Source organism: Geotrypetes seraphini, chromosome 2 (assembly GCF_902459505.1).
Source record: "Geotrypetes seraphini chromosome 2, aGeoSer1.1, whole genome shotgun sequence".
Lineage (NCBI taxonomy): Eukaryota > Metazoa > Chordata > Amphibia > Gymnophiona > Dermophiidae > Geotrypetes > Geotrypetes seraphini.
This window is the reverse complement of record NC_047085.1, coordinates 417655182-417672852: the sequence shown is the minus strand read 5'-3', so window position 1 is coordinate 417672852 and position 17671 is coordinate 417655182. Positions and strand designations below refer to the sequence as shown.

Here is a 17671-nt window from a genome sequence, read left to right as displayed (position 1 = left end):
ATTGGACTGAAAACAGTCTATTGTCTTTAAACACGTGAGCAAAGAACACAGAAGACAAACTGAAGTAGCAAAAAAAAAAAAAAAAATGCTAAGCCTTAGTGTGGCACCATGGCCAAACCAAATGGCAGGGCCAAGACCTTGAAGCACTGCTCCAGAACATGGAACATTAAGAACCTCCTGTGCTCCAGAAAGATGAGAATGTGCAGATAGGCCTCTGTCAAATCCAGTGAGGTGAGAAATTCCCGGGCACCACTGAAGCAATGACCGACAGCACCATCTCCATGCAGAAGTGGGGTATTTTGAGGGCCTTCAGTTTTCCGAGTCTCTTTTGGCACTATAAAGTATATGGATTAAATGGTTCCATGGCCACTAGATCCAGCAGCCTTTGCTCGATTTTTGACTGCTTTTTCTGGTCTTCCAGCTGGAAAGTCCACAAAAAGGTCTGGGAGGAGACAAAAGAATTCGAGCTTGTACCACTCCTGAATTTTCTACAGTACGCAGCAGTCTGAAGTGATCTCTGCCCATGCCTTCAATAGGCGGTTAACTTCCCACTGACTTTTGGGAGGTCTAGCTACTGAGCTGACGTCATAACTGCTTCTTGGGAACAGGAGTGGGGTGAGATCCTAATGACTGATGTCACCTGGCACCTCCAAATCTCTGTCTTGTGCCTTGAGACAATCTCTGGACTATTGCATTTCCCAAATACTGGAGAGTACACCTAGAGCTGCGAAAATTACCATGACCTGATGCAGACTGGAACTCATTTTCAGCGACAACCAGCGGTAGCAGGAGGCTCTTAACCTCCATAAAGGGAGCACGTCTCAAACAAATGGTAACGGAGCCCACTAGGGCCCAGGCGATCCTCGACCTGGTACTCACCAACGGGGAAAGCGTTTCAGAGGTCTCAGTAGGAGATACGCTAGCCTCCAGCGACCACAATATAGTATGGTTCAACCTTAGGAAAGGCTTCCCTAGATCAAACACGAAAACAAAGGTACTCAATTTCCGGGGCACAGACTTCGCACGCATGGGAGATTTCGTCCATCAGAAGCTGCAGGACCAAGCGGAGACCGATGATGTAGAAGCTAAGTGGTTAACACTGAAATCAACCATACATGAAGCAACTAGCCGCTTCATAAAATCAGTAAATAAACGACAAAGAAACAATAAACCCCAATGGTTCACCGCGGAGATCTCGCACCTCATTAAGGAGAAGAAAAAAGCGTTTCTCTCCTACAAGCGCACGGAGAAAAGAGAGGCAAAAGTAGAATATAGGACCAGGTCTACAGCGGTCAAAATGGCAGTTAGGGAGGCAAAACTTCAAGTGGAAGAAATTCTGGCAAAAAATATTAAAAAGGGGGACAAATCCTTCTTCAGGTATATTAGTGACAGAAAAAGGAACATAGGCGGGATAGTACGCCTTAGAAGACCGGACGGAAGTTACGTGGAAGCAGATTCCGATAAAGCCGAACTACTGAATGAATACTTCTGCTCAGTCTTCACCTGTGAGGCACCGGGACACGGTCCCCAGTTGAAGGCAACACAAAGCACAGAAGACCCGTTTCAGAATTTTGAGTTCACACCAGGTGAAGTTTACAGTGAACTGGCAAGACTCAAGGTGAACAAAGCCATGGGACCAGACAATTTGCACCCAAGAATGCTCAGAGAATTGAGCGATGTCCTGGCGAAACCGTTGGCTGAGCTATTCAATCTCTCCCTAAGTAAGGGGAAAGTTCCCCTGGACTGGAAATTAGCTAATGTCGTTCCTCTGCATAAAAAGGGTTGCAGGGCAGAGGCTGCGAATTATAGACCAGTGAGTCTCACATCAATAGTGTGCAAACTCATGGAAACACTAATTAAAAGCAAATTGGACACGATCTTGAATGAAGGGAATCTTCGGGATCCCAGTCAGCATGGATTCACCAAGGGTAGGTCCTGCCAATCCAATCTCATCAGCTTCTTTGACTGGGTAACAAGAAAGTTGGTCTTGGGAGAGTCTTTGGACGTCGTGTACCTGGACTTCAGGAAAGCTTTTGACAGTGTCCCACACCGCAGGCTGCTAAGCAAGATGGAATCGATGGGGTTAGGAGAGACACTAACTGCATGGGTCAATGATTGGCTAAGTGGCAGACTTCAGAGGGTGGTGGTTAATGGTACCCTCTCTAAAACATCGGAGGTGACCAGTGGAGTGCCGCAGGGCTCGGTCCTGGGTCCACTCCTTTTCAACATATTCATAGGGGATCTGACTCAAGGGCTTCAAGGTAAAATAACACTATTCGCCGATGACGCCAAACTATGTAATATAGTAAGTGAATGCAGTTTACAGAATTATATGGCGCAGGACCTGCTTACATTGGAAAGTTGGTCCTCAACCTGGCAGCCAGGCTTCAATGCTAAGAAATGTAAGGTCATGCACCTCGGAAGCGGAAATCCATGCAGGACGTACTTCTTGAACGGAGAAACTTTAACTAGGACTTCAGCAGAACGAGATTTAGGAGTAATCATCAGTGCAGACATGAAAACTGCCAATCAAGTGGAGAAGGCTTCATTTAAGGCAAGGCAGATATTGGGTTGTATCAATAGAAGTTTCGTCAGCCGAAAGCCTGAAGTCATAATGCCGTTGTACAGGGCCATGGTGAGACCTCATCTGGAGTACTGTGTGCAATTCTGGAGGCCACATTACAGTAAAGATGTGCGCAGAATTGAATCGGTTCAACGGACGGCCACCAGGATGATCTCGGGGCTCAAGGGTCTCTCGTACGAAGAGAGACTGAACAAATTGCAGCTCTACACTCTTGAGGAACGTAGGAAGAGGGGAGACATGATCGAAACATTTAAGTACCTCACGGGACGTGTCGAAGTGGAAGATGATATTTTCTTTCTCAAGGGACCCTCGGCCACAAGAGGGCACCTGCTCAAACTCAGGGACGGAAAATTTCATGGCGACACCAGAAAGTATTTCTTCACAGAGTGAGTGGTTGATCATTGGAACAAGCTTCCAGTGCAGGTGATCGAGGCAGACAGCGTGCCAGACTTTAAGAATAAATGGGATACCCATGTGGGATCCCTACGAGGGTCAAGATAAGGAAATTGGGTCATTAGGGCATAGACAGGGGGTGGGTAAGCAGAGTGGGCAGACTTGATGGGCTGTAGCCCTTTTCTGCCGTCATCTTCTATGTTCTATGTTTCTATGACCTTATTCCCTAGGGATTCTTGGTCTGCTGTCAGGTAAAGACTTTGGAAAAGGTCTACATGACCTCATGGCAAGTGTGCAGGATCACAAACCAAACAGCAATTGTCCTTTGAAAGGTAATTTGCTAAGAGTCACCTTGGAGGAAGAGTCACCTGCCCACTGCTAATCCACAGCATTCTTCAGGTAGCGCTAGTATAGGCCAATACTTTGCTCAACACTCCGAAAATTTCACAAAGAGCAATCACTACATAAACCACTCCGGATATGAGGAACTGCTGATTCCTCCCGACCTCAGCCTTCAGATCACGGCAAAGCTTGGAGTGACAGGTACATGCTACATACAACGCCACTGCCTTTAATCCCTTAGCCACGGCCTCAAACTGCATCTTGTGGACAAAATCTGGGTTCTGAGTATCTTTTAACACTACTCCACCTTCAATGGGGAAAGAGGTATGCTTGGTAATTTCCACCACCAGGGAATCCACCTTTGGTGGGACAAATGGTTAAAGTCCACATCCATTGGGTAAAGCTTTGCCACCCGATGGAGCCCCTCCAGAGACTTCCAATGGTTCATTAACATCCTAGTAATGTCCTAATGTGAGGGGATCAATTAGTATAGTATATACTCCGAGTCAATTCCAAACTTATATAGCTTTAGCTTTTTATATTTATTTTGGCCTCAGTTTCACCACCTCCACCGCTTAACCATATTTCTTTTAGCGGGGAACTTCGGGTGTTAAATCGTCATCGGCCTTATATATCTTAATCAAAAACTTCTGTTTAAATACCCTAATCTCTAACAAAAATTTAAAGAGACAGCTCCCATTCAAACCCCCGGAAAAGATCCATGGGAAAACCAGAACAGCCATACCAGATTAGATCAAACTAGCCCATTCCACCTCAACATTTAACCCCCTTGGTTCCACCGTGTCTAATCTGTAGCTCCATCTTTGTTCTTTCAAATTTAAAACTTTCTCAATGTGAGAAGTGTCAATGGTGTTCAAAAACCATTGAAGGAGCCTGTTGGACTGTACCTCATAAAGAGACGGTGATAAAATCAAAATAGAAAACTGACTGTAATAGTTCACATGTTATTTATGTAATCGAATGCTCCTGCGAGCTAATGTACATCGGTCGCACCAGTAGACCAGTAAAGTTAAGATTAAATGAGCATAAGTCACGAATAATAAACAAAAATTTACAGGCACCCATAGTCCAGCATTGGGTTTTAAAACAACACTCTGTGGAAGGTATCAGATGGCGGGTCATAGACCAAATACAACCAGGGAGGGAAGGAGGTAATATTGAGAAAGTTTTAAATTTGGAAGAACAAAGATGGATCGAGGGGGTTAAATATTAAGGAGGAATGGGCTAGTTCAGGGGTAGGCAATTCCGATCCTCGAGAGCCGGAGCCAGGTCAGGTTTTCAGGATATCCACAATAAATATGCATGAGATAGATTTGCATCTCAAGGAGGCAGTGCATGTAAATCCATCTCATACATATTCATTGTGGATATCCTGAAAACCTGACCTGGCTCTGGCTCTCGAGGACCAGAATTGCCTACCTCTGGGCTAGTTTAATCTAATCTGATATGGCTGTTCTGGTTTTCCCATGGATCTTTTCCGGGGGTTTGAATGGGAGCTGTCTCTTTAAATTTTCATTAGAGATTAGGGTATTTAAACAGAAGTAAGCATGACGACGCCATCTTGCTCAGAGGATTAGGGAGAGTTGGATGACATTAGCGGCATTGGTAGGTAACTTTTAGTTGCCTTTCTTAAATAGTTATGGAAAGAAAATTCTAGGATAAATCAAAATAAAGTTGGGTAATATTCATAAAGTAATTTTGAATGTTATGTTTTATCCTAGGGGGTCCTTGAAAAAGCGATAGCAAAACATGTCGGATTTCATGTCTCCCAGGTCGTAATTATTGTTAGTGATGAAGCTACAGATTAAGATAAGTTCAAAATTATATTTCTAAAAAATGAAAAATAGGGTTAATCCTAAAGTTTTTGTTTAAGACATTTCAGACCGGTGACGATTTAACAGCCGAAGTCCTCCGCTAAAAGAAATATGATTAAGCGGTAGAGGTGGTGCAACTGAGGCCAAAATAAATATAGAAAGTTAAAGCTATATAAGGTTGGAATTGATTCGGAGTATATACTATACTAATTGATTGTTGCATAACTCACGAGTATAAATGAATATATGAAATTGACCATCTTAGGAAGACTAATGTGAGGGGAAGCACTTGGACTGAGCATTAGTGCTGCTCATAAGTGAGCACCATGCATCCGAGTCTCCATAATTATCTCTGGAAGCGCTGAGGGCTTAAACAGCCTGCAGAGATTCGGATCCTCTCCCAGATCCTGAGCCGATTCTCCCAGATGTGATGCAGAGTCCCCTGCTACTAATCGATTTAGTGCGCACTAAACGCTAATGCATGCGCTAAATGCTTACGCGTGCATGTTAGTCCATGTCTTACAAAAAACAGAAGAAGCTAACTCATATATGAATTTAATATATAAAGTCTATTTATTAAATATTTCCCCCTACTACCATAAATACTTTTTTATATTTTATAAATATGCTTGTTTCCCCACTCTTATAATCCATAAAACATCCAACATTTCATCATGCAACAACATATTGCTACTTAGAAAACCTGGACTATCAGTCCATCAGTATTCAACCCTTCAAAGTCCATTCTTTCACAATGTCAATGAAAATCTCGTGCTGCTTGGACTTAACTCCTGCGTTGATAAAATGAAGTCACTTTAAGTTCATCGTTGATGACAAAATGAATATCATGATGGCTGAATATCATTTTGTCATCAATGCTAGTGCAAGCAGGCCAAGTGGGTGCACTGCAAAGCAGTCTGCCCCTTGGCTACCGACTTCTGACCTCAGAGTCTGAGCGCTCCGCAGCCAGATATGTCCCAGGCTGGAAGCCTCACCATCAGACGAAAAATACCTAAATTAAATGAGAAATAAACTCGAGCAGAACAAATAGACTTCTACCATCTTGCGTGTAGCGAGACAAACAGAGGAACTTCAAGACAGCCCAGAGTGATGGGAGGCGGATTGAAGAAAATACTAATGAGGCTCTCTACACAGAACTCGTGGGAAGGGACCAACTACCCAAGAATTCAGGAATGATGTGCCTAATGCACTAGAAATACTGTTCTATAAATACAAGGCCTACTGTATGTTTATGTGATGAACTGTAGAAAATGAATGCTTGGGCCTTCAGCAGTGGCAGCACACAGTAGGAAGAAGAAAGCATTGCTCGTGCTAGGTGGGCAGGACGGTACATAACACTGCAAGAGAATTATGTGTAGACAGAACAATGATGGTGCTAAAAAAAAAAGCCAGTGACAAATATTTACAGACACAATCCAAAGAAAGATATTATGGTTTTATCTACACTACATAGAGTTTGTAAAACACATATCGCCCCATAGGGACCGACACCATATTTTTAAAGTACAGTAGGAGTTACAGAAAACTTTCCATTCTGTGGCTCAATACTATTTTATTTTTATTTATTTATTTATTCAATTTTTCTTCACCGTTCTCCCAGGGGAGTTCAGAACGGTTTTACATTAATTTATTCAGGTACTCAAGCATTTTTCCCTGTCTGTCCCGGTGGGCTCACAATCTACCTAATGTACCTGGGGCAATGGGGGGATTAAGTGACTTGCCCAGGGTCACAAGGAGCAGCGTGGGCTTGAACCCACAACCCCAGGGTGCTGAGGCTGTAGCTTTAACCACTGCGCCACACACTGCAAAGTGTGGTATGTTTTAAGGCACCTTGTATGTAGATGTGTATTGCGGTTACACAACATATGATTGTATCTGTTACATAATAATTCACATGAACTATTTTAAAATGTAGCCATGTATGAACTGTTAGGTCAGCTTCAAGCAACCAGGACTTAGTAAGGCACAAACAGGTTATGACCATTTGAGTGATTAGAGCAACAAGCTGAAAACCAGAAGATAAAGGGTTTAGAGAATTAGAAAACAGCAAAACATTATTTGTCCTTGGGATACTGAAGAATAGATGCAAAGAACACAGGGCTTTAAAAGCAGAGCAAATATTAAAAACAGGCAGTAGCTGACTGAGTCCAAAGAAGGGACTTAGGTTTGCAACCTGAACTCACCATTATTTCTGTCAGCAGTCTTTATTCTGCTGATAATATAATTGTTGAGTCGTTCAGCCGTCCACACAATTGGGTCATTTTTGTCACCAGCACTGCTTAAAATAATAGCTTTCCAAAATAAAATGTGAAAAGAAACATTAAAAAAAAAAAAAAATGAATTAATGTTACATTAATAACGGTCCGGCAAAGCAAATGTCTATCCCAGATCAAAATTTTTCCCCCAGCTCTGATGCAATGCAGTACTAAAACCAGAAACCAAAGAAGCACTATGAAACAGACGTTCATGCTTTTGAAAAGATTTCTTTCTTTCTGCCTCTCACTGCTGGCTTCCAACTCGATGCTGCAGAAGAAATCAGAATACAACATTAAAGCTAGAATAACAATACTGATAAGGAAGGGTACGGCAAGTAGAAGCCTTAGATGTCACAGTTGTTGCTGCACTGTGTCACCTTCTGTTATTCCGCTCACTGCCAAGCCAACCTGATCCTCTCTTCCAACACCACCACCTTCCTGCTCACAGAAAAACCTATTTTACTCCACTGTACACTTCTCCCTCCGTATCTGCGGATTCACTTATTCGCGATTTTTCAGTTGCTGACTCCGCCCCCCTCCCAAATTACATCATGAGTAAAGTTCCTACCCAGAAACAGCGCATCATCTCCTCCACCAACCCAGCGCATCGTCTCCTTCGCCAGCCGCTCTCGCCTCTCACAGCACAGAACTGAAGAAGACAGCGCAGGAAACGCAAATGCCGGGCACTTTGAAAACAGACGCGTCATTCACGCGGGCGCCCGCCCCGCCCACCTTCTCGTTGCGACACGGAGCAGAAGCAGAGCCTGCACAAATCCCAGCCAGCCCAACCAGCGAGATGGAGAGAGAGCTGCTCATATATTCGGTATCCAGCACACTCCCAGGTACTTTCAGCTCTAGTTATTTACGGTTTCAGTTGCAAAAACGCTGGCTGTTACAAAAAAACAGCAAAAAACATATAAAAAGTTATTCGTGTTTTTTTCATATTCGCGGCCATGGTCCGCCCGCATCCCCCCGCAAATACAGAGGGAGCAGTGTATACTGTGCTCCAATTTGGCACTGGTGGCTTTTAGCCTGGGAATATCCTGCAGTAATCCTGGAACAATCCAAAAGATTCATGCCTTCTCTGTCTTGGAAAAATGAAGATGTCCCAAGAATACAATCCAAAGTAATGTTACTAAAGAAGAGCGATACCCAGTGCACTAGAATCCCTCATACCAAGAAGAGCTCCAAACAGGAAAACTACTACTGCGGTTAATGGGACAAAAAAAAAAAAAAAAGAAGTTAATGCTTCCCAGGATCCCTCTGCCAAACAGAAACACAAACCAAATTATAAGAGAAGAAAATAAGGATTTTAAAAGTTGATGGTATCCTTCTGGGAAAAACTGACCTAGCTGAAAACAGCACCTCAGCAACAAAAAGAGACTTCCAGATTACGGGGGAAAGACTTGAAACCATAGTCACAGCATTTTCAGAAGTTCTACCTGCTCATGGGAAGGGAGAAGGGGGGAAGGGGCTGATTGCACAACCAGTTTTAACATAGCTCCAAACCTGGTGTAAACCAGGTTAAATGTACAGGTGGCTGGGGCAATACATGGAATAAGAAGCTATACTGTAATGTGAATTATTTATTTTTATTTTTATTTATTTCTTATTTCTTATATACCGCTATATCGTGAAGTTCGAAGCGGTTTACAATAAAGATACATTTGACAGTACATGGGATAGAAACGGTTTACAATAAAGATACGTTTAGTCAGTACATAGGATGCAAGTGGTTTACATTAAAGATTTATTTTGTCAGTACATGGGATAAAAGTGGTTTACATTAAAGATATATTTTGTCAGTACCTGGGATGTAAGTGGGTTACAATACAAGTGGTTTACTATCAAGGTGCATTTTGTCAGTGTATGGGGTACAGGTGGGTTACAATAAAGATACATTTAGTCAGTACATATCTTTCTGGGGCAGAAAAAAATGATGTTAAGTGAGAAGTTCAAGCAATATGTGGACAGGTATTTAAACCAGAGGTACAGGATGGCAGATAGAAGAGAGCAAGGTCAGGATGTCACCTCTAGCAAAAGCATTACATAAAAAAGAAAACAAAAAGAGTTAACCTAACTCACCAATCAGTAACAAACCACAACATTGTGGCTATTACATTAAGGACTCCTTTTACGAAGAAGGTGCGCTAAGCGTTTTAGCGCGCGCTAGCCGAAAATTTACCGCCTGCTCAAAAGGAGGCGGCAGCGGCTAGTGCGCGGGGCAATTTAGAGCGCGCTTTTCCGCGCGTTAAGGCCCTAGCGCGGCTTTTTAAAAGGAGCCCTAAGAGTCTAAAGAATGAGATACCACCATACCTGTCTACATAACCTATTTAGGAGTGATATGGATGACCAAAAAAAAAGGAAAAGCAGCTCTCTTTGTCACAAACAATATTCCAGTGAGTGTGCAGAGGGAATATGTGCACCACACAACAAAGATAAGTCAGGTTTGAAGTTGTTTTTTTGTATTCCACCATCTTTAAATCTAAATACACATAAAGAAAAAAAGTTTTCATAAAAATCTATTAGATACACAGACAACAGAGGTTTTTGATTAATGAAAGACAACAGAACCCAAGTTATGCAGACTTATTTTTATCTTTATTGGATTGCCTGCAGGGTTGCTGAGATCTTGACCTCTCTGATAACCGTATATACTCAAATATAAGTCGATCTGAATATGTCGAGACCCCCCCATTCCCTCCCCCAAAGGAGGAAAAATGGTTTACTCTAAGACGGGGGCTTAATATTCAAGTGCCATACCCTGCACCCAGTGTCCTCTCCCTCACGCCCTCCCCTGCCAGGCTCTGCACCCAGCCCCCTTCCATACTAGGCTCTTCACCCAGCCCCCTTCCCTACCAGGCTCTGCATCCAGAGCCCTTCCCTCCCTGCCCTACCAGGCTATGCAGCCTGCCCCCTCCCTGCCATGCTATGCAGCGCACCCTGCTAGGCTCTGCACCCTGTCCCACCTTCTCTTCCACCTCTAGTGCTCTAGTGGTAGGCCGGGCCAGGACAGGAGAGATCCTTCCCATCTCCTGTCCTGGCTGATGCAAATAATTACACCCCCCCCCCCTGCATACCTTTTCTGCTAAACAACCCCCCGGAACCTTTTTAGTTATCCCTGGTGGTCCAGTGGTATATGGGCAGGACCACGCTCCTGCCCTGCGCACCTCCTTTCACTCGCCGATCGGGGCTCGCGGTGCACAGGCACACAGGGGCGAGCTTCTTGAGCTCCTGCGGAGCCCTGCGCCGCTAGCAGAATGGCTGCCACCAGGTCCCGCCCAAAAATTTCATCCTATATTTGAGTATATACGGTAAGTGTTAATGGTCTTGGACTGTTTCGTGAGATCATTCATCTGATTGGATGAGATACATCCCGGGAAACCGAGAGAGCTCAGATTCTGGTAGGTCTTCCAAAGGATGAGTTTAATAGAGGCTTTAGGTCTTGGATATTTATTCTGTATTGGCGTTATTTGCATTTTTATCTAGCTATTGCATTATGTGTTGTGCTTTTGTAATCTGCTTAGAATATAATTGGAACAATATAAAAATTATTTTAGTTTTGGGGGGAAAAAAGCAATACTTGTTTTTTTCCTGTATATACGAGGGTGAATCAAAAATTAAAAGCAATTGTTAAATTACACAATGTTGAAGAATTCCTGGAATTTACAGGTGTGACAGGTGTCACAGATGATTTGAAAACTGAGTTGTTGGACTAGTTTTTGTGAATGAATCAAAACTGAATATTTATTAAAGGTTGGGGAATGAGATCTAGTGAAAAGCCTGAGACCATGTAATTAAAGATTAAAATAATTGTAAAAGTCCTCTGCTCACAGATTGAAATGTCTAAATTGTTGTATCTGCATTCTAGTTATGTTAAGGAAGTTGAAAAAGTTTAATTTTATGACTTGTAAGACAAGAGTAAATTTATGTACCATTGTTCATATACATCCATGGGATTTAAAGATAAGGTTCTCAGAGGAAGCAGGAAATTTGTTCTTGTACATGGAATCACAAACAACCAAAAAGGATGCCTGCATTTCTAAAGGATGTTAGCATTTCTATAGACACGGATGCCTCTGTTTCTATAGATTAAGCAGTAGGCCTATCCTGACATGATTGATTTCTGAACAGGTCACATAGGTCAACAGTCATTTGGAAGTCATATGGAGAGTAACACTGACATCTATGGGACTTGATGAGTAAGTGCATGGTCTGTCTTTTACATTGTGAGTTTATTTTCGGTCCAGGATATATAGAGTTAACTGAATAATTACATTGAAAACATATGTTTTTGTAAATGAACCAGGCTCCACAGGATGTACATGTTTGGAAAGTCTGGACATCATGCTATTGTATGTTAATGCTGGAAAGGGATGTCAGGGAAAGGATAAAATGTATAGCTCTTCAGATTAGCCTTTAAAGGAATTAGAACAGAATGTAATGCGTTTTCTTATTCCTTCCTTGAACACAAAATTACTTTTAATTTTATATTTATTTTGCATTTATTAAATAAACCTTGAATATTCTGCTCTTGAAGCCTTCAGTGTTTTGTGTCCAATTTAGCCTCAGGACGGGAAGTTCTTCTCTTACTGTCTAAGAGAGGAATTTCCATTCTGTGGCACTTCTCCTGAACCTATATCCAGGTAAATAGCAGCTCCTGGATAACAATAATAGGAACAGAGCTAGCAAAATGCACCCTATCTCCTCATAAATTGCCTGTTGGATAGTTCGTCCACGCAGAGTGCAGTGATCGACCTTTAATCGTTGGCAGCCACGAGGTCAGAAACATGGACGCTCCATTGCAAGATTGCACCATCGAAGACCGTGTAATAGTGCTCTTTCTTTGGGCAGAGGGAGTGAAATCTGTGGAATTTCACCATTGGATATTGACTCGGTATGGACATAGCACTATGAATCAACAAATGGTGTATGACTGGGTATAAAAGGTTTAAAGCAGGAAGAACAGGTGTAACCAACGAAGGTTGTTCTGGTTGCCCATCAACATCATACACACAAGAGAACATCAACAGGGCAGATGACTTGATTACAGAAGACTGACAGATGATGGTGTCTCAATTAGCTGCAAATTTGGATATCATCTATGGATCTGAATTTGTTATAATGCATGATGATTTGGGATACAAGAAAGGCTGTGCACAATGGGTTCCCAAACAACTTACTGATCTGCACAAGCAACAGTGTGTGGAGGCTGCGACCCAGTTCCTGAGACAGTATGAAGAAGATCCGAGTATACTGGAGAGAATTGCCACCGCCGACAAGACACGGGTGCATCGCTGCGACCCAGATAGCAAAAGACAAAGCATTATGAAGTAAAAGGAAACGGTGCTCACCTGGATTTGGGAGCAACTGAAAAATGTCTCTGCAGGAATGCAGAAGCAAGTTGAATGATACAAATGTGTCATCTTGCATGGGGACTATGTGGAAAAAATATGTTCAATTGCTCAGTTACTTCTAAGTAAAGCCGTTAAATATATTTTGCCTTTACTTTTTGATTTACCCTCGTACAAGCCACTCATATTAAGAGGATCTTTCCACCTTTGTTAAGGTAATCCACAATCCACCACATTATTTAATTTTATTTGTCAGGATTTGAATACTACCTTATACAAACATCCCAATATAATAAAAACAGAGAATACAGTACACTTCTCCCTCCGTATTCGCTGTGATAGGGAATTAACAGACCCGCGAATACAGAAAAACCGCAAATAACTTTTTCATATGTTATTTGCTGTTTTCTATTAAAAACCATCGTGAATATGTTGAAACCGCGAATAACATGGTGGGAGATCTGGCCTGTTCCTGAAGGAGAGGCAAATCACAGTGAAGAAAATGCTGGGAATCGGCGATTTTTTCTCTGTAAACGCTTGGAATCATCGATTTCTCTATGCAAGCTAATGCCATTTGGGGGGGGGGGGAGGGGGAGTCAGCAAGCTAAAAACCGCAAATAATCAAAACCGCAAATGCTGAAATCGCGAATACAGAGGGAGAAGTGTACACAAATAATAAAACACACAACAAAACCAGTAAACTTTGATCAAAAATAAAAACATCACTTAAACTATCCGCAAACAAAACAATAACAACAAGGCATGTAAGAATATCCTTATTTTTTTTCTGAAAATGTGGGAAACTCACTTCCAGTCTCACCATATTAAAGGCAGCAAGGCTTGTGTCTAGAACTTCATGTTAGTCTCACTCATATAAATATCATCAATCTTACAATGATGCATATATCTTTGAGCTGGCAGATTGAAGCTAATTACACTAGAATGTCACCCCATCAAACAGATGAGCTAAATGGAGAAAACCAGTGAGAACCTCCTGAAGGGGAGAGGAGCTACATAGACAAAGCAAGAAATATCAAGAAGGCAATGAGTACAGATGATCAAAATTTTGGTAAAATAAGTCCAGACTTATATGAGTAAACAAGCACTGATGGTTGAGACAGTTCTAGATACTGAGGAGATAGGGAGAAAAACTGTTTGAATGGAATGGTACCCAATATGCCATTGGTTTGTAAAATGGGACACATACATATGAAGTGGTACCATTTAAATATGGAAGCTGCAAAATCAGTACTTCTATCTGAAGTGCTGGGTTCATGCTATTCTTGTTATCTACTTGTATATTTTTTTAAATGGCTGTTCACATTGTACATGCCAGCACATACATGCACACCCCTGCAGGTATTTTTGAAAAAATTGTGTTGATATAGCCTTTTCTATGATATCACTAGAACTGAGAACATCCTGTGTGGCTCTGTTATAATCTCTATATTCAATATAAAATTTGGGGGAGGGGTGCGCAGCACCCTGAGTTTGTGGGTTCAAACCCACACTGCCCCTTGTGACCCTGGGCAAGTCACTTAATCTCCCTACATTAGATAGATTGTGAGATAGGATAAAATGCTTGAGTACCTGTATAAATTCATGCAAACTGTTCGGAGCTCCCCTGGAAGAACGGTATAGAAAATTGAATAAACAAACAAATGCCTCCAAATTGATCAAGAAACGGTGAAGAAGACACACAGAGAGTCTACCAGGCTGAAGCAAGGTCTACAGCAGAAAGCCCGTTTGATATGGGAGTTAAGGAACACTTCAGGTTCCCATTTTGGGGAATTAAGCCATTCATAAGTGTATGAATAGAATACAACAGACATGTACAGTATACTTAAAGGGAGAGGAAACAAGAGGCGATATAAGATATATTTAAATACCATAAAGGCATGAACAAGAACAACCCAAATCTTTTACAGATGTAAACATGATCCAAAACAAAAAATCAAAATATGAAGTCCAAGAGGTTCCAGGTCAGGTGCAAATTCAGAAAATATTTCTTTATGGAAAGGGAGAAGGGTGTATTAAATAGCCTCCCAAAGGAGAGAATGGATCAAAAACAGGGGGCCCAGTAGAATGCTGCCATGCAGAGGTTCCTGGTTTGATTGCTGGGACAGATTTTCTGCATCCCAGGAATGGCCAGGAATGCTGCAAAAGTATTGGGAGTCCCTGTCTCACTATGAATGACACCTGGTAGTCAAATTTAAAGCGGTGATACAGGGTTCCTGGAAGAGTCTAATGCACAGTTCCAGTCTTCTCAGCAGCACTGCTGTAATGGATGGCTTAGCAATAGTGATGGAGTCTATTAAAACAGGAAACGTTCTCATTTAGATGTGAAGGCAGGCCCATGGTGCCAAAATCCAGCCATGAAAGGAATTACTGAGCAAAGAAAAATAGTAAGGGGATTCAAGAAAACATACCATAAGAATGAGAAGCCTTAGCTGAGAAATTAGGGGGAAGCAAGAGATCAGGTGGGATGTATGGGCAAACTAAAGAGTCCTCATGGTCCTTGACCTTATCTATGACTACGTTTTAAGTTTCCACAGTGTACCAAGCATCCCCACTTCTGCAACGAGAGCCACAGTACCCGAGCACCTATGCTCTCCTAGTTCCACAATCAATGCTTCTTTGGTTTGTTGAGGATATGGTTTGTACAAATCTACATACAACCCATCTAGATGACAAATGCTTTCATTGGAACAGCAAGCCGATGAGAGAAAAACAAGAGGGCTTGTTAATGTTCTATCATCTGCATTCCTTTTTTTTTTTTCCATCCCACGTCCAGATCTTTTCACAGGTGATTGGGACCCCCCGAGCAGGCAGCGTCCACTCCGGGCCCCCAGATTCTCTCACCCACGGAGGGTTGGCTCCCACGCACGCGCTGCCCAGAGGCAACACAGCTGCGCCCATCCCCCAGCTCTGCATGGCGCTCTGGCTTTTTTTTTTTTTGGGGGGGGGCGATTTCGCCCCCTTTCTTCTCCGACTGGAGAGCAGTGGCGATACGACGGCTATCGGCCCCAGGGTGCGGACACGAACCTGTTAGGAGGAAGGTGCCAAGAACCGCCGACCCGCTCATCCTGGTCCGCCGGGCTCCCGGGAAGGGAATAGGGCCGCGGCTACCGCTACTTCTCCAGCTGTGCAGAAAAGCGGCTGCGCATTAGCGTCCACCAGAGGCCGCCCTCGCCCCCCTCCCACCCAGATGTGACTCCTGATAAAGGGACTGCAGCCTGCACGTCCGACTTCTTTGGAACATGGTAAAATAACCAGGATTTGCAGGATTCTCAGGATTTCCAGGATGTAGGGCAGACCACCTTAAGAATGGAATGCTCATTTTTAATGACAGCAACAGGCTGTCTTTTCAGTGGGGAATTTCTCTGTAAAGTCCCGCCCCCTATGACGCAATGACAGGCGTACGCAGCGCTGTACATTTCTCGCTTATGCGCCCAGCTCCCCCCGCGGCGCGTCTACTTTGCACAATGGTCGCTCCCTCGCTGATCTAATTTCCTCTGTTTATGCTAGGGCGGAACGAGGCAAAAGAAAGGCCCGGGGGGGGGGGGGGCGGCGGCCAACGTGCAGCGCGATCCCGCACCACAAACCGGTAAAGAAGATGGGTGCATGTGAGAGAGCCGCAAGAAGGGGGAGGGAAAGGAGTGGCTGGGGGAGGGGATATGCATATGCCAGACCGGAGTAGATATGCAACTCTCACCCAGAAGGGAAGGGAGAAAGGTGCTGGACCTGTGGGAACGGGTGGGGATGGAGAGAGGTCTTGGACCTACGAGATGAGGGGGAGCTTGAGGGGAACGTTAGAGAAGCTGTGCCTGTGGGAGGAGGAGGGCTGGAGGAAAGAAACAGAGCTCCTGAACATGCAGTAGTAAGGAGCTGGTGGGAAGGGAGAAAAGTTCTGGACTCGCAGGTGAGGGCGGAGAAGCCTTGAACCTGTGGGAGGAAGGGGGCTCGAGGCATCTGGAGTTGCAGGAGGAGGGGATCTGGAAGGAAGGAGTAGAGGTCCTGGACCTGCAGGAGAAGGGGAAGAGAGATGCAGGACCAAAAGGATGAAGGAAGAGGGAGTCAAATATTGAATCCATAGTGGGAAGGAAAAAGGGTGAGAGGCAGGTAGGATGGGTGGGCATGAGAACCAAATGCTGGAAGGGAGTGAAGAGACAAGGAGAGAAGCTAGATGAGGTGGGGTTAGAGTCAAAAAGAGACCATATTAGTGTGGAGAAGGAAGAGAGGAGAAAAGCTGGGGACACAGGGATGTATACAGAAACAGAGGGGGAGATGATGAGCGGGTAGGGGCAAAAGATGCTGAACATTGGGGATGAGAGAACAACAAATGTTGGATGTGGCAGTATAGGGGGTGGGTTAGATGCACCCTGGATCGACCCCCTCTCTTTCCCCACTCCCTTTGCAGCTAGGGAGTGAATGAGAGAAAGAGAGATGGTGGAAAGTGAAAGAGAGAGGGAGAATATTGCACATGGGGGTGGAGGAGAGGAAGAAATGCTGTGCAGGAATGGGGAGGGGGAAAAGAAGGTGAATGATCCAGGATAGAAGGAAGTGAAGATGCTGCAAAATGGGAGGGAGGGAAGAGAGAAATGCTGGACCATGGTAGGAGGAACCAATGGACAGAAACTACTTGAAGAAGAATTTGCAGAAGGTAGGAAAGCAGAAAAAAAGAGAAACTGGAACCAACTTGATGGAAAAATAAATCTCCAGACAACAAAGGGAAAAAAGGGAATTTATTGACTGAAATATGTTAGCTTTGGGAAATAGCAGATGTCTTTATATTGTGTTCAGCAGAAAAGGAAATGCATTTTTGTTTTTATTTCTCCTGTGTTGAAGTACTGCTGACCCTTGCTATGGCTGGTGGGGATCACCAAG

At 43.5% G+C, this 17671-nt stretch overlaps 1 protein-coding gene across 6 annotated transcripts in view; it reads right to left on the bottom strand.

The window, feature by feature from the left end:
* Window positions 1-16002, bottom strand: part of SGCE (sarcoglycan epsilon) — a 101031-nt gene extending 85029 nt beyond the window's left edge. For 2 of the 6 annotated variants that reach the window (XM_033931098.1, XM_033931103.1), the window contains exon 1: window positions 15830-15988. In XM_033931098.1, the coding sequence (XP_033786989.1) occupies window positions 15830-15869 (40 nt within the window). In that variant the 5' untranslated portion in view covers window positions 15870-15988. Of the gene's footprint in view, window positions 1-7358; window positions 7467-15829 lie in introns of all 6 variants that reach the window. The other 4 variants (XM_033931099.1, XM_033931100.1, XM_033931102.1 and 1 more) reach the window with 4 other exon arrangements.
* Between the last annotated feature and the right edge of the window lie 1669 nt (window positions 16003-17671).